General features: G+C 37.8%; 1 protein-coding gene across 1 annotated transcript; it reads left to right on the top strand.

Annotated features, from left to right (window-relative positions):
• The first annotated feature begins 2,525 nt into the window (after positions 1-2,525).
• On the top strand, positions 2,526-12,549 carry LOC143857811 (putative mannitol dehydrogenase). Its single transcript, XM_077368313.1, has 5 exons — positions 2,526-2,680; positions 3,932-4,045; positions 10,653-11,166; positions 11,408-11,561; positions 12,174-12,549. Exons 1-5 carry the CDS (start codon positions 2,583-2,585, stop codon positions 12,371-12,373), a joined length of 1,080 nt encoding a protein of 359 aa, XP_077224428.1. The 5' UTR covers positions 2,526-2,582; the 3' UTR covers positions 12,374-12,549.
• The last annotated feature ends 4,915 nt before the right edge of the window (positions 12,550-17,464 follow it).

The raw sequence follows: 17,464 nt of genomic DNA, 5'->3' as shown, positions 1-17,464 counted from the left end.
AAGTAGCTTTTCTGGTCTGGTACTTGAAATAGGGTTTCGAGTAAAACTGAAATTTTAAACTTAGTGTATCTATTTGTAAACTCAAAACTGGCATAAGTCATAAAACATAAAAAGTATTCTACATATAATTTCTAGGAAATTTTATGTTCATCCCTCTGGCCAAATCTCGCTGGAGTTTACCCGAAAATATGAAAATCACCATTTAATGTCTTTAAAAACTGCAGCTTAGTAAAACTACTATAACTTTCTCAATTCAAAACCAAATCAAGAAACATTTATATGTAATCATCCTAGATTAAAAAGATCAACAACTTTATAGTCAATCAAAATTGCTAAAAATGATTGTAAATCACACAAGAATATAAAAAATCAAGAAAGACAAGATTAAACTTACAAATTTTATGAAATTTCTGTTCTTTTTCCACTTCTTTGCAATCAAACTTTTGTTTAAAACACTTCCAGATCAAAAATCAAATAAATATATTTTCTCCCATTTTTGCACAAATTTCTCTTGAATTTTCTCTATTTTTCTCTTTATTTTATCCTAATTAAAATGAATTAAAATGGATTTATAACCTTGCATGAGAGAGAGATGACACTTGGATTTCCATGTGTCACTCTCTTCTCTCTCCAAGCAATGCAAATAGATAATACCCAAAATGCCCTTGACTTTTAGACTTGGCCTTTTATTAATTACACTTGTGCCCCTAGTGAAATTACCAAAATACCCCTCTAGCTTAAATAATTAAATAAATCAAATAATAAAAACTAATCTTTAATCACTCTAAATCACTTAGGATTAATGTTAAACCCAAAACTTGGTCCTTTCATAATCACAGCCTGCGATTACCAAGGGTCCCCCCCTCCCCCGCTCTGGCTCCATCCCAGTACCAAATCAAAACCATTCATTCAAAGTACCACTTTACTTCCAATTTTGAGCAGCTCCTTGGTCCTCATCATTTGAGCTGGTGCGGTCCTGTATCACCTCCCTGCGTCCTCTAGTGTGACCGCCTACGCATTTCCAGAGAGCACTCTATGTGCAAAAGGGTATGAGCGGGAGAGAGAGCCAAACAAAAACAAACAAACAAACAAGAGAGAGAGAGAGAGAGAGAGAGAGAGAGAGATGCCCCCCTCTCTCGGCCCCTTTTATAACCCTTCCTCGGGTAATCACAGCCTGCGATTACCAAGAGTACCTCTCTCTCTCTCTCTCTCTCTCTCTCTCTCTCTCTCTCTCTCTCTCTCTCTCGCCATCCCGATACCAAATCAAAACCATTCATCCAAAGTACCAAGTAACTTCCAATTTTCAAAATCACTCGGTAAATAATCAAAGTCAGTTATGACAATATAAAAAGGGATTTGTTAGGGACCATCACATAAAGGCATTTCACCACTGGTTGTTGCATGTGAGAGCAGTAGATTTTGTCTTATTCATTTAATTCTTGTGAGGTGGTCTCTCTCTCATGGCCATAAAAAAAAAAAAAGGTGGTTGCTCTCTCATGCAACAGCCACCTTCAGCGATGGTCCGTAGCAATTCCCATACAAAAAATATGGGAGTGTCCATGCCCCTCCCTATTTTTATCATGGGATTTGCTAGGGTCCATCGCAAAAAGCATTTCGTGGCTAGTTTGTCGCACGTCAGACCAGCCACCTCGTGAATGCAAACAACAGCTTTTGTCTCCATTCACGAGGTGGCTGGTCTGACGTGCAATAGACCAGCCGCGAAATGCCTTTTGCAATGGACTCTAGCAATTCCCTTTTATCATTTAAAAAGGCTACTAAGGTTGAAAACTCTAAATAATAAAAGACAATATAAGTTACTGAAATCATCAAAACATAGTTGTGCTGATATCATTTTTCCATAAAAAAATGGCTCTTTAATGCATTGCCAGTATTAGGTATAAGGGTGTCAATTTTGGCTCGGGCTCAGAAGCTCGCTCGAGCTCGGCTCAAATCCTTTACGAGCCGAGCCGAGCCGAGCCGGATTTAGGCCAGGCTCGGCTCGGCTCGGCTCGTTAAGGCTCGTTAAGAATTTAATATATTTAAATATATATATTATATATTAATATATACACTAAAAGGGTTGTCCAGGGAGTGAAAGAGGGAGGCAAAATATGTTACTTCTTTTTTGGAACCCCATTTGTTACTTGGACCACCCCCATAGTGTAAAAAAAGTAGTCAAATTACACTAGATAGGGCTGTCCAGGGAAGATGAGGGGTGTGAACTTAATATAATCTGAGCTTAGTAAGGCTCGCGAGCCTGGCTGAGCCTGACCGAGCCTGGTTTGAGCTCGAGCCGAGCCTTTTGAGCTTAACTAGCCGAGCCGAGCGCCTATTTACACCCCTAATTAGGTAGCTCCGTGCCTCACAAAATATTGCATGCAATAACGCCGAGATTTTTCAGGGTTTCAAAATCAACGAAGAGATTTTGTAGCCGAAAAAAGAGAGGCATGTAGAGAACATTGAAACACCTCACGTCAGTGATTACGTCCTTACCCTACACCCCCACTCTATATGTATACACTTCCCAGCGTTAGAGAAAACCATCCTCTCTCTCTCTCTCTCTGAGAAAGAGATCAAAGAAAATGGAGAAATCCCCAGAAACAGAACACCCCCAAAAGGCATTTGGTTGGGCAGCAAGAGATTCTTCTGGAATCCTCTCCCCAATTCAGTTTTCTAGGAGGTATATATATCCCTCAAACTAGCTAGGTTCTCTCTGTTTACTCTCTAATATTCATTCCCATCAAATGTATATCTCTTTTCTTCTTTGATTTTCTATCTTGTGTTTGTTTTTATTCAGTTTTATAAATGATAGAAAACCCAGATAGATTCTTCTTTCATTTCCGATTTTTATAAAAGATCAGAGTTTGGGTATTTCTTTTTCCTCTAATTTTGATGTGGAAACTGAATAATGAAGGGTTTCTATTATATTCATGGAAGAAAATAAGAACCCTGTTCGGACTTGCTAGGGACCATCGCAGAAGGCATTTCACGGGTGGTCTATTGCATGAGAGAGAAGCCACATGGGCTCACTTTTCAACAGATATTGTCTTTTGTGTACGCTCTCTCATGCAACAGACCATCCGCGAAATGTCTTGTGCAATGGCCCTTAGCAAATCCCTCTTATTATTATCTTTATTTTTTTCAGGGTTTCATAATAAATTCTGACATGAATCACATTGTGTTCGTCAATTTATTTAAATGGGTCATTTTGATTTTTATTTTCGAACATTTTCTATTCTAAATATATTTTGAGGAAATCCCCAATATTATATTGGGTTCTTGCATGCCATTTTTTGATCTTGAGTTTCCATGTGTGAGAGAGAGATGTTTAGCCTTTGGACTTTACTCTATGCCGGAAGTAGATATTTACACCTCTTTTGATGTCATTAAATGGAAATGATATCACCACAACCATATTTTGATATTTTCACAAACCATCTTGCAATAGTATTTAAAGAGCTGTTAAAAGGTTATTACCTTTCCCCAAAAGCTCTCATGAGCAAGATAAAGAAGAAAAGACAGCTGGGTTTGTGCAAATATAAAAATATGGTTGCAATTAATTTTGAATACTCATACAGTGAGGAATTCTAAACTCAGAGGCGCCCTTGCAAATTTGGGCTGAAAGGGCTCTCATTGGGTGAAGGTCACCAAATTGCATTAATTACTCTTTGACTTATACCTGTTGTTAATGCACTTTGGTGATTTTCAGCTAATGGGAGCACCCTTTCGGCTCTAATCTGCAAAGGCACCTGTGAGTTTAGAACCGAGGACAATAGCATTTTTACACATTAGCAATCTTTTTCTATTTTCTTGGCCTTTTGTTTTCTTAAAATGGCAAAACTACCCCTCCAATGCCATGAGGCATGGAGGGAGACATGTTCGGTTCTACTCTCAGTTTCCATGGCAGCACTCTTTAATATGTGATTTTCAGGGCTAATGGTGACGATGACATAACATTGAAGATTTTGTTCTGTGGAATTTGTCATACGGACCTTCACAGAGTCAAGAACGAGTGGAAAGATTCTGTTTATCCTGTCATTCCCGGGTATGTCACACGTTAACGCCATTTTCCTTTCCATTTGTTCGTTTGCCAATTCTTAAATATAATAGCAAATTAGTCTTAATTGAAATTATTATAATGCCCTGCGTCCTCTAAATTGTTGATGATGTCTGTTTGGAAAAAAGGAATATAACCCGCATGGGTTGACACGTGTAAGGAGATCTTCATTTTGTCTTACTTGGGTGTGCAAAGATGAAAATGTCATGGGCAAATAGTGAGGCCGATAGGCTAGCTAGGGTGAGAGTCTCCATGGCACCATTGGAAACCTTCGACTTTATCCCCCTTGAGGAGTTTCGCATTGTGATCCTTTTATATGTTGTGTCTTGTCGTCTTGTATTGATCATCTCGATCGCTGGGGTTCTCCCCTTGTTCCCCTCTTTCATTAGTGAAATTCTTTGCCATTCAAGAAAAATAAGTGCCACATACTCTATTATGGACACACCTATTTAGGTTTTCACTTGTGTTTCTAGCCCCACTTGTTTGCTAGGGAAGACAAACAGAGTAGAGATGTTATTGTGGCACCCCCATCTCATTAGCATACACTTCTGAATAATTTCTCTTCAATCTTTACCATCGGTTCAATCTCTACCATCTGTTCGATACATTGATGGTTCACATTTATCAATTGGTTGCCGGAATTTTTTTGGTTCTTGGGACTTTTGTGGAATTTCCGCAGGAAACCCACGTTTGATTGCTGGGCCCAAAATAATCCCAGGAACCAAAATAAGCCCGCACGAAACCCTACCTTGGAAAAAAAATTACTCCCATGAACCAAAAATAAGCTTACAGAAGAATTTTTTTTTCTTCCCAATAGTTCAAGCAACCAAACAAAGCATTATTTTTTTTTCCCACCATAGTCCGGTCAACCAAATATGGGATTTTTATTTTACCGGGATACTTCCAAGGAGTTTTTTTTTCCACCAATCTCCGAGGGAATTTGTTGTTCCACAGAAATCCCAAGAACCAAAAATCAGGCAACGAAACGGAGCTTAAGACACGGTTTTCTATCAGTTAGGATAGTTTGATGAATGTAGTTTGGCCCATTCATGTTGGAGCTCACAAGATGGATGGCCAGCATCATATTCTGATGAATCTAGCTAAGCCCATTCATGGTGGAGCTCACAAGATGGACAGCCAGGATCATCGGATGTAAATCTACAAGTCAATCAATTATCTTCCATTTCCGTCAGTCGCTTTGAATATAACTTCGACCTAGCAATCACATTTGATGACCTAATAAGCACAAGACAACGAAATGATGAAACCTTCACTCAATTTTAGAGAACACCAGCAAATAGATTTTCAGGTCACCACTCCAAGTCATTCCTTGTATTCACCTCCATCGAACTCTTGCATTTGAGATCTCTTTTAGATCTCTAATGTTTGTCTCAGTTCTTTAGATAAAGTCATTTAACTAGGTATTGCAATTCAAAAGGCCTTTGAAGCTGAAAAGATATTTCTTTTTTCGACCCGACATTAATCCTTTTCTTAAAACTTATCTCTATGAACATGCGATTAACCAAATAAGCCAACAAGCTTCACACAAAACTGGTCAACCACAAAAAAAAAAAAAAAAAAAATCACCTCATATGCCACCCAATGTCAGCCACGCTAACCACTTTCACAGTCTTGTATCCTTAAACATTATCCAACACCCAAAACTCAAGCCTAATGCACCTAAATGTAAACACTACTAAGAAAATTAATATTGTCAATTATTGAATAATAAGTTACCTAGTAGCTTATTTTTATGCTTTTTAAATATTTCATACAAGAACTAATTACTAAATATAAAGTAGTCACGGATGAAACCACTCTCACTACTACACATGCTCTAAGCCAACCCTCAACCACATACATAGATGGGCACAACGATATTTAGAATGTTACCTCCATTACCCTCAGTCATCTACTATACCTTCACCTCCCTTTCATTTCATTCATCATAAATAAATTACGACTCCCATTTGATTTTCAGCATTTTCATACATAATTTATACGAATCACTTCAGCATCAACTCAGGGAATTTCTCCTACTCCATATAATTTAATCTTTTTTAGCCCATAGACCCCTAATGTGGGTGCTTAAGAGGGAAGAAGAAGAAAATTACAACTCAAGAACACAACAAGAAAAGAAGAAGAAAATGGGAGCAAAGCTCAACCCAATTGATATTCCATCAATTACATAAGTTAATCAACATCCAAAATCCCCTCTCAAGATGGTTTCTAACTCTTTAAATAAAAGAAAACCAAAGCAAATTCGTTCAAGCTCCTCCACTAGCTAGCTTAGGGACTAACATAACATTAATTGCATAGGAACTCACTAACTTTGACTGTTTTGGGAACCCACAGACACAGTCCACAAAAATTGCCATAACTTTCTATCCTCTTGTCCAATTTTCAAGCACAAATGCTTGTTGGAAAGATCTCAAAGAGACCTACAACTTTGTAGTTTACCACTTTCCAATTGTTCCATTTAGAAGCTTAAAAATCAGGTTCAAAACGAGTCAGCAACATTAATGAGGGACTGCACCTTGGAACTCCACCAAAACCACCTAGGCATGACATGGCTGCCATATTGGCACTGCATCATTATCTCCAGGTGAGAAAGAACTTGCCCATGAGTTCTCATCAAGCTCTCCATGATAAGTTGTCAAGTCTTTAACATTGAAGTTGGCTGAGTATTAATATTTGGAGGGAGCTCAACCTTGAATGCATTATCCCCAATTTTCTTAAGCACTTGAAAAAGGGCATCCACACGACCTTGAAATTTGCTAAACTTCCTTGGTTCAAGAAAACTCGCCTTCGAACCTTGAAGTATCGAAGAATGATCATCAATTGAAACTTCCCAAGATCAAACTCCGCTTCATAATCTCCATGAAGAAGTGATAACTTGTCTAGATTTTGAACATGTTTGAATATATAAACATCAACTGTGAGCTTCAATGTAGGATCGAATAAAAATGGATCGATGTAATTGGATGAAAAAATTGATGTAATATTTTTCCATTCACCCATCACTTCAATATCCATCGGTTCACCTAATATGCAATCGGATCCAATTTCTTTGGTGATGAATTCATTGAATTGCGGTTGAAGTTCCTCGTACTCCTCGTTAGTTTCAACAACAAGTAGAGCATTGAATTTACCATTATCATTTGTCTCTTGATCAAATTCGTTATTGAAAATAAAAAAGTTACTCTCATATCCTTTCTTGAACCATGCAATCCGATACTGCTTTGGATGTTGTTCGGTTTTGAGCTTATGCTTGTTCACCATTTTATGAGATACGATGTTCTCACAACTCCCACCATCAATCACAATTGAGCAAACCTTGTCATGAGATTCGCATCGAGTCTTGAAAATATCGAAACGAAGCCAATCATCATCATATTCAACCTTTGGTGTAGCAAGTGCTCTTTGGATCACCAAACTTTCTCCTTCTTCAGGTTCGATTTCTTCATTTTGTATGCCATCTTCCTCATCATATATGGGTTGATTTGAATAGTCAATAAGATCCTCATCATATATGGGCTGATTTGAATCATCAACAAAATTATCATCATTTTCTTCATCACCGAAGGCAACTACTTGGCTCTTTGGACAATTTTTGAAACGATGGCCAACTTGACCACACTTGAAACAAGCATTTGAATTGTTGGGACGATTGAGCTGATTTCCAACTTGATATGTAGGAGCTGATTTTGTAGAATTTTTGTTGAAATATTCAGACCTTGACTTTGTACCTCCACCATGTGAAGATTCACCTTCGGAAGAAGGATAGAGACTACGAACATCCACATACTTTTTAGCACCACAAAGCTTAGCCTCCACCTTCAAGGCTAGTTGATAAGCATCATTGACGCTCAATGATCGAGGTATTTCCACCTCATCACGAATGGAAAACTCCAAACCATCAACATACCTTGCCACAAGTTGATCTTCACCCTCTTGAATATCATTACGAGCCATGAGTTTGTAGAATTCTTCGGTGTAGTCCAACACACTCTTGGATTCTTGGCGTAGGTTGTTGAATTGAGAAAGATAATTTGGGAAAAATCCAACGGAAGAAATTTCTCCTTAAACCTTGACTTCATTTTCTCCCAAGAAGAGATCTTACGCTTTCCTTTGCGGATTCTCATCTCTTGAACCTTATCCCACCATGTTGAAGCGTAGCCACGAAGCCTTGTAGCCACAAGCTTCACACGTTGGCTTTCGGGTGTCTCCTTGTAATCAAAGAACTTCTCAATGGCACTAAGCCATTCAAGAAAATCTTCGGGTTGTAGACGACCATGGAACTCCGGCAAGTCAATCTTGACGGTGTCGAAATCACGATAGAACCTTCCCAACCTAGCCTCTTCACGAGTATTGGCGAAGGGATTCACATCGGATTCATCACTAGAACCTCCACAGCTTGATCTACCATGCTCACTACGAGCCTCTTGGCGTTCAAGTCGCATGGTAAGTTACTCAACTTGTCTTCGAAATGCTTGAAGTTCATCACCTCTTTCATCTCTCAAATCTTCCATCATTTGGTTACCACGCCTTCCTCTACCTCTTCGTGCCGCCATGAAAATCAAATCGAAGCTAGCCCAAGAGAGTAACGTTGGCTCTAATACCAGATAATGCGGGTGCCTAAGAGGGAAGAAGAAGAAAATTACAACTCAAGAACACAACAAGAAAAGAAGAAGAAAATGGGAGCAAAGCTCAACCCAATTGATATTCCATCAATTACATAAGTTAATCAACATCTAAAATCCCCTCTCAAGATAGTTTCTAACTCTTTAAATAAAAGAAAACCAAAGCAAATTCGTTCAAGCTCCTCCACTAGCTAGCTTAGGGTTTAACATAACATTAATTGCATAGGAACTCACTAACTTTGACTGTTTTGGGAACCCCAGACACAGTCCACAAAAACTGCCATAACTTTCTACCCTCTTGTCCAATTTTCAAGCACAAATGCTTGTTGGAAAGATCTCAAAGAGACCTACAACTTTGTAGTTTACCACTTTCCATAATTGTTCCATTTAGAAGCTCAAAAATCAGGTTCAAAACGATCCAGCAACATTAATGAGGGACTGCACCTTGGAACTCCACCAAAACCACCTAGGCATGACATGGCTGCCATATTGGCACTGCATCAACCCCCATTAATGAAATCCTTTTAAACATGCTAGATTCACTTATAACCACACCATCTGATTATTATTATTATTATTATTTTAATGGTAAAGAATATTTAATCAGAAATACTGAGATGGTCACCACAATGAACACCAAGAACAAGAAAGGAAAAAATACAATATGAAATCCTCAGGGTGGAAAAAAATCAACTAGCTCAAAGGACTCCCTCTCGACCCCCGCTCTTGCTAGACAGTCGGCATCCAAATTAGTCGACTTTCTAAAAAGATGAAAGATCTGGAAGAACCCTCCACTCGATATCTAATATCATCAACCCCACTGAGCAAACCGCCAAGGGGGAGGTCTCCGCCTCAACCACTTGATGACGTTTAGAGAATCCCTTCCACTAACACCCTATCCCGAATATGCACTACTATAAACCTAATACCTTGAAGCACGCCTCTTACCTATAATCACACCATCTAATTTGAAAAATACAACACATTTTCAATAGGTTTTTATGGTAGAGATACATTTAACAATGTCCAAGTTATATCACGGCCATAAATAATTAGACCAATTCAAATCTGCACTCCTCCAATTTTAACATCCCTCCACTCGATATCTAATATCATCAACCCCACTGCACAAACCTCCAAGGGGGAGGTCTCCGCCTCAACCACTTGATGACATTTAGAGAATCCCCTTCCACTAACACCCTATCCCGAATATGCACTACTATAAGCCTAATACCTTGAAGCACGTCTCTTACCTATAATCACACCATCTAATTTGAAAAATACAACACATTTTCAATAGGTTTTTATGGTAGAGATACATTTAACAATGTCCAAGTTATATCACGGCCATAAATAACTAGACCAATTCAAATCTGCACTCCTCCAATTTTAACATCTCAACTTAGGACTTCTTCACAAACTCCTTCAACATATCACATGACCAATACCAACACTCACAAAAGAAAATACACCGATCACCATTGTATCTCATCACTGGCAATCACATTCTCCACAAAGACATAGTTCACCCACCTATCAACGATCTCTTAGAACAATTCAATTATATGTGAAGAACTCTCACTCCTTCCATACTACATCCATCAGAACAATGAAATCCAAGAATCACTAAAATTCAAATATATCAATACTTCCCAGCTTACCCACCAAAAAAACCAATCACTAAGATTCAAATATATCAATAATTCCAATAACTATCACATTCCACATCCTCCACCTCCACCATATCATTTGTCTCATATTTCATTTACATCAACTTCTATTTTATATCTATTTACATTTTCCGACCTTCCTTTGCACTCATTACATTTCGATTTGTGGGGCTCATCAAATTGGGATGTTACGGTTCTCGCATGTATCTATACATAGGAATGAGTCTATTTCTTTGCTTGTAAAATGCAAAAAAATTATGCTAAAATGAGTGGTTTCTGCAGGCATGAGATTTCTGGCGTAGTCACAGAGGTGGGGCGCAATGTAACAAAATTCAAGGTTGGAGATAAGGCAGGTGTTGGATGCATGGTTGGGGCATGCCACACTTGCGATAACTGCGAGAAGGGCTTGGAGAATTTTTGTCCTAAGGTGATTTTCACCTATAATTCTGTTGACCACGATGGCACCATGACATATGGCGGTTACTCTGACATGCTAGTCGTCAATGAGCATTTTGTTGTCCGTTTCCCTGAAAACATGGCCCTTGATGCGTGTGCACCACTGTTGTGCGCCGGGATCACTGTGTACAGCCCAATGAAATATTTTGGATTGAGTGATCCTGGAAAGCATTTGGGAGTGGTTGGGCTTGGTGGGCTTGGCCACGTTGCGGTGAAATTCGCCAAGGCATTTGGATTGAAGGTGACAGTAATCAGCACATCTCCCAGCAAGGAGAAGGAAGCAATTGAGCGACTCGGTGCCAACTCGTTCCTGGTCAGCAGTGACCCAGCACAAATGCAGGTAAGAATTTTGTTATGGTATAAGGATTCTCATTTGTTCTCAGTTGGAACCCATGACTGTCTTGCCCTTATACTTCAATGAAACGTATTTTAATTATGGTGTAAATTTAGTCTTCTCCTGGGTGTGAATGTTAAGAGCCCAACTTAGAATTGTTTATTAAAAGTGATGTGTTTCCTTTATGATCTTTCTAAGAAGTGCAATTTTTCTAGTAAGATGTTTGTTGCATTTTTTTTGGTTTTAGGCTGCCATCGGCACCATGGATGGTATTATCGATACGGTTTACGCTGTTCATCCTCTCTTGCCATTGCTTGGTCTGTTGAAGTCTCATGGGAAGCTCGTTATGTTGGGCGCACCAGTTACACCACTTGAGCTCCCAGTGTTTGCTTTGATTGGAGGTTAGTAAGTATTGTATTTGATAATGGCACTGAATTTGTTTTTAGGAGTTGTTATACGATACATGTATTAGCAGGTAGAAGTACAAGTTGTGGCCATTTGTTACAGTAATCTGAACCAATTCATAGGCACTGCTAAATTTATCACAAAAGCCTCCACAAATCAAAGGCTTGGAATCATCTCACAGAAAAGCTTAGATATGAATTGTTTGGATCACTGAACAAGTGGCCTTGAACTTCCACCTGTCTTTTCTTCAAAGAAAAACATGGACATACATCCTATAACAACTCTTTTTTAACTGTAATTAGTTGAATTACTTTGTTTTACACTTCTCTGATTGGCTGTTGAGAGCTTTTAGGGAATTATAATAGCCTTTTACAGCTGATTAAAACATGTAAAACAAGGTGAGTTCGGTCTATTATCAAAACATGGTAGTTTCAATATCAATATATATTATTGAATCCTACAAAACAATGTAGATTATGTAGAGGATGATCAAATCTAGAGGATCCCTGTACTCAGTCCTTTCCATGTAATGTGTGTTTAACCTACAATTTATGAAATATCATATGGTCCAACAAACAAGATGGTGACAATGATTTTGATTTTGGTAGGGAGGAAAGGTGTGGAAGGAAGTTTAATCGGCGGAATGGAAGAAACCCAAGAGATCGATTTTGCAGGGAAGCACAACATTACAGCAGACATCGAGGTCGTTCCAATGGACTATGTCAACACAGCCATGGAGCGGCTCTCCAGAGCGGATGTCAAATATCGATTTGTAATCGACGTTGCTAACACCATAACCGCTCCATGATCACCATCAATTCGGCTCGGCGTCATCGCCAATGGAACTTTAGTAACAACCTACTTGTGTTTGGTTCCCCTTTGATATAGATGTTTTTAGGTTTGGAGTGTGTTGTTTTTGAAAGATTTGTATGCCCTACAAAGCAAATATTAATAATAATAAAATTGGATTATGGATTACATGTATATTATGGGTATTATTATCATATTGGATGTGACATATTTGTCCTTTGGTTACATTCTATGGAGATCATGTTAATGATGATGCTCATTGCTGAGAGATATGATTGCATTGAATTCTAATATTCATACCAGTACTGAACCATTATCTGAAATCTAACTTGACCAACTCGCTTTTGATTACCTCCGTTATTGATATTCTATCTGTCAGTGAAGTTTTTATTCCTTCGTATGAGCTTTGGATCACCTGTGCTTTACAAATTTCAGATCCCAAGGCGTGATTCCAGCTTGAAGTTGCAGCGGCGATGGAAGATTACCAATTGTGGAAGATTTATGGATTGAATATAGTATAGTTATTTTGAGCATGGTTCTGTTATACTGTTAGCCTTGCATGCTTGTAGAGTTCTCTTTACAGGTATGTGGCGCTGTTATGTTTCAAGATACGGTGGTAGTTTGGGGCGTGACAAAAGGACCCTCATCCAATAAAATTAAACTTCCCTTCCTAGTCAAACAACTCAAATTTTTATAATTTCTTATACTCTTCAATATAGATGGTTTCCCTATTGCAAGTGAAATAATGATTTTTATAAAAAGGGAAAGAGTCCTAAATTGATTTGGAAACTAGAGAATAAAAAGGGAAAGACTCAAATGCCATCCAACTCTCCTAGCCTTCCATTATATCTTGTTTCCATATTTTTAATATAAAGATACCTAATGAAGAATTCTAAATTCTAATAAATTACGTGGTTAACACAAATTCTCAAGACCCTTCAACGAGTAAATTAACCTCTTGTGAAACTTCCCTGACTCTATCACCATAGGGCGGCCCAGTGCACGAGGCTCCCGCCAAGTCCGGGGAGGGCTAGATGTCAGCAGCCTTACCCCTGCCTTGCAGAGAGGCTATTTCCGTGACTCGAACCATATGCCTACTATTTAGTGCCCAAATAGCCTTGCAAGATCACTCCAGTTAATTGGACAAGAAAACTCATTAGAAACAAATCCAAACTAATTCGGTCTCTTTACCAATTGGCCTACTACATATAGACATATAGAAAGCTTGGACTCCAAAGTCTTCTGAAGTCCAAGAAATATCTCTCTCTTGAAACCCATCCAGGAACCATTTTGTTACGTGCCTAATGGGGACCAAATCTCCAAACAACCCCAGTAAACAACGTTTCCAAATCTCCCTTTAAACCCTCATGCACCATCTCTTCGGTCCATATATTCCTCTGCAGATTTTTTATTATATATTCATCTGCAGATTATTGTTACCTTTTCCCATCTACCAGTGGCCTGCAACAAGACACATGAAGAGTTTTGATAAGTCTTGTTTACCATCATCTCATATATGAGCAATTAAGTTGTGTAATGATTTTTGCTTTGGTTCGGATCCATGACATTTATGGATCTGCTTCTTTGAAGTTTCTTTGGTTGAATTGCTTTGATCAAATGTTATTTGATTTGAACTATGGCATCTCCTAATTTGTTTTATGTTGCAATCATGCTACAGCCATATTCTGTTGTTCTTATTTGCTTTTTGATAAAGTATTCTTGACAATCATCTCATGTATGAGAAATTAAGTTGTATAATTTGTGGTTTGTATTAGTGATTTTGCCTGCATAAATTTGTAACTGGCAGCACTTGGGCCCAGGGGCGGAACTACGTATAGCGTGGGGGGGCCATGCCATACGTAGAATTTTAAAAATCGTTAATTTGTAACTGGCAGCACTTGGGCCCAAAGATTTGCAAAATCGTTAACTTTAAAACATATACTTTCCAATAGAATTTTAAAAAATCTCAATTTTATTGGTAATTTATTGCTATAAAATAGGGATTTTATTAAAGGGAAGTGATATTCCCTTTAAAATAGGGATAAAATCCCCCCTAACGTTTCTGTGAGAACGGTTAACTGATCAAGGATATATTCCCCACCTCCCCACCTTTAACGTTTTTTTTGCCTTTAAAACTTAACGAATAATACTAAAGGCGATTTTATCCGTGATATTCCCTTTAAAATAGGGATAAAATCCCCCTAACGTTTCTGTGAGAATGGTTAACTACTAGAGGATCAATTCAACCCTTTAACCTTCTTTTTTTTGCATTTAAAAATTAACGAATAATGTTAAAGACGATTTTATCCGTCAGATGGAGGGAAATATCATGGCCCTTTATTAAAACTTCAATTTTCTTTTGCTAATTGAATTCAAATATTTAGGGTTTTTTCGTATAATTTTTTTTTTTGGGAACTCTTCACCGCCCCTTTTCCTTGAGCGCTCAAGAAGGTCTGATAAAAAATTGCTTGAGTTGCTTCAATCTCAAGAAGAAGGAGAAAAGGTTAGTTCTATTCTTTTCTTTCCCCCCTGTATATCTAAGGTTTCTAATTCTTTTTGTACTTTTTATTTCATTTTCTCTAGGGTTTATCAGTTTATGCTTCTGTTTTTTTTCTAGGGTTCTTTCCTCTTCTGATTTTCTTTTTTTTTTAGAGGGAGAAGGAGAGAGATATGAGACTTGAGAGGGCCGATTGCGATGAGGGTCGAAGATATGATGATTGAAGTTAGAGGGGAATATCACGGAAAAATAGTTTATAATGTGGTGAGAGAGGGCTAGAGGGGTAAGGAGAGTGAGAGGAGAGACTTGAAAGGATATATGGTATAATATTTTAGTACATGATAAATATGGTTTAATTTTTCTATTCTATGAATGGATACCTCATAAACCTTGGTTTAATTTTTCTTTTCTATGAGAGGATACCTCATAAACCTTTTCATGGTTGATGAGCTTGAGCTCACCGTGAGCTAGAGTTCACAAACCACTCCTCCCATAGTTGTTTGACTCATCCAACCCATTAATTTTATAGGACCTCACATAGATAGGATGTTCCTAAGAAACAACCTCCATACCATAATCCTAACCATCTGATCTATAGAAGCCCAATTTCTAACTGTCCCTTTTAAACTTCCACAGATCATAACCATAACCATAAACAATAACCATAAACCATAACCATAACTATAACCTATAAACCTAATGGGTTGGATGACTCAACCAACTATGGGAGATATGGTTTGTGCACTCTAGCTCAGGCTGAGCTCTAGAGCACAAACCATATATCATGCATTTTTTTTTACTACAAGTCCGGCCCCCCAGGTGTAAATTCCTGGTTTCGCCCCTGCTTGGGCCAACACATAATATTGATGGGCCATATTGCTTGGATAGATAAAATCTATCAGGGGAAGGCAAAACGACTAAAAGGATTGATGTTACTCTCTCAATCTTTATTACTATTTAGGTTCTTGAAACATGGTTTTTTTAGTGTTCCAGAGGTAACCAATGTTAGAGTTAGTGCCCTAAAAGCCAGTACATTTCGTATATCTTGTCACATAAATATTAATAAAGAAAATATTTCATGACATCTATTGGGTATTATCAGATTGAATATTTGTGATGTGCTCGTTATCTGACACATATTTGTATTTTTCATATTTTGCTGCAGCTGGTCGGTCACACATATTCGTATTTTGCTGCAGCTGATCAGTCATGAAGACGTCACTGAAAAATGGCTGATCCACATATGCTATCATTGTTAGAACGTTACAAGTGTTATAAATGACCACCAGATTAGGTGGCCATTAATGTCTGACCATCTCACCTCCTCCCCTATAAATATGGGGTATCACTTGATGAATGGGACAATGAGAAAATCTTTCTCTATTTATTCTCTCATATACACTCTCTCTCTCTCTCTCTCTCTCTCTCTCTCTCTCTCTCTCTCTCTCTCTCTCTCTCTCTCTCTATTTATTCTCTCATATATATATATATATATATATATATATATATATATATATATATATATATTACTTTTTGTTATATTTATAACACATTATCAGCACGAAGCTCTGACCAACTTATTTGTCATTAAGACGAATTTGCTCCGATCAGCTCAAGTTCTGTCTGAACAGATCAGTGCACACTTTGGATCAATACAAATTACAACAGTAAAATTATAAGCTAATTAATTTATTTACAGTGCTTTAATTTTTTATTATGTGGTCTCGTTCATTTGAGCGGATTCCCGCCTTTGTAACGAGAAAACAAATTTAATTCATTTCCAGTACTCAATTTTTATTCTGTGGGCTCGTTCATTTGAGCAGATTACCGCCTTTGTAGCAAGAACACAAATTTAATTCATTTCCAGTACTTAATTTTTATTCTGTGTGCTTGTTCATTTGAACGGATTACCGCCTTTGTAGTGGGAATACAAATTTAATTCATTTCCAGTACTTAATTTTTATTCTGTGGGCCCGTTCATTTGAGCGGATTACCGCCTTTGTAGCGAGAACACAAATTTAATTCATTTACAGTACTTAATTTTTATTCGGTGGTCTCATTTCATTTGTGCGGATTACCGCCTATGTAACAGGAACACGGTTCCATTTTTCATTTTGTGTAATCTGCTAATCTACTTTTATAAGGTCACACCTTTGTTTCGCGGATAACCGCATGTCATTTGATGGGAATTTATTTATCATACATATATATATATATATATATATATATATATATATATATATATATATATATGTATAAACATATTTCTATCATCATCTGGGGTAGTGGCTTAGTGGTAGGAAGCCGCTCAATCTAAATACACTCAACGTCTTGGGTTCGAGTCGCGCAAACCCAATTATATCAGATGATCTCATGCCCTAGGTAACTCGGGGGAACATGAGCAACAGCCGATGAGTACCCACCTATGAGGCTCCAATTTTGATTTACGCTTCAATAATTTTTAAATGAATATATGAATGATGAGGAATGATAGATACAAGGGAGCCCTTGCATAAAGAGCCGCAAAAGGGCTCTTGATGGGATCCACGTCATCAAATGTAACTGATTTTACATTTTCAATTGATTTTAAAA

The sequence above is a fragment of the Tasmannia lanceolata genome, unplaced genomic scaffold (assembly GCF_043159265.1).
Source record: "Tasmannia lanceolata isolate RefF3 unplaced genomic scaffold, GAP_Taslan_0.1 ptg000025l, whole genome shotgun sequence".
NCBI classification, from domain to species: domain Eukaryota; kingdom Viridiplantae; phylum Streptophyta; class Magnoliopsida; order Canellales; family Winteraceae; genus Tasmannia; species Tasmannia lanceolata.
This window is presented reverse-complemented; position numbering and strand designations above follow the sequence as displayed.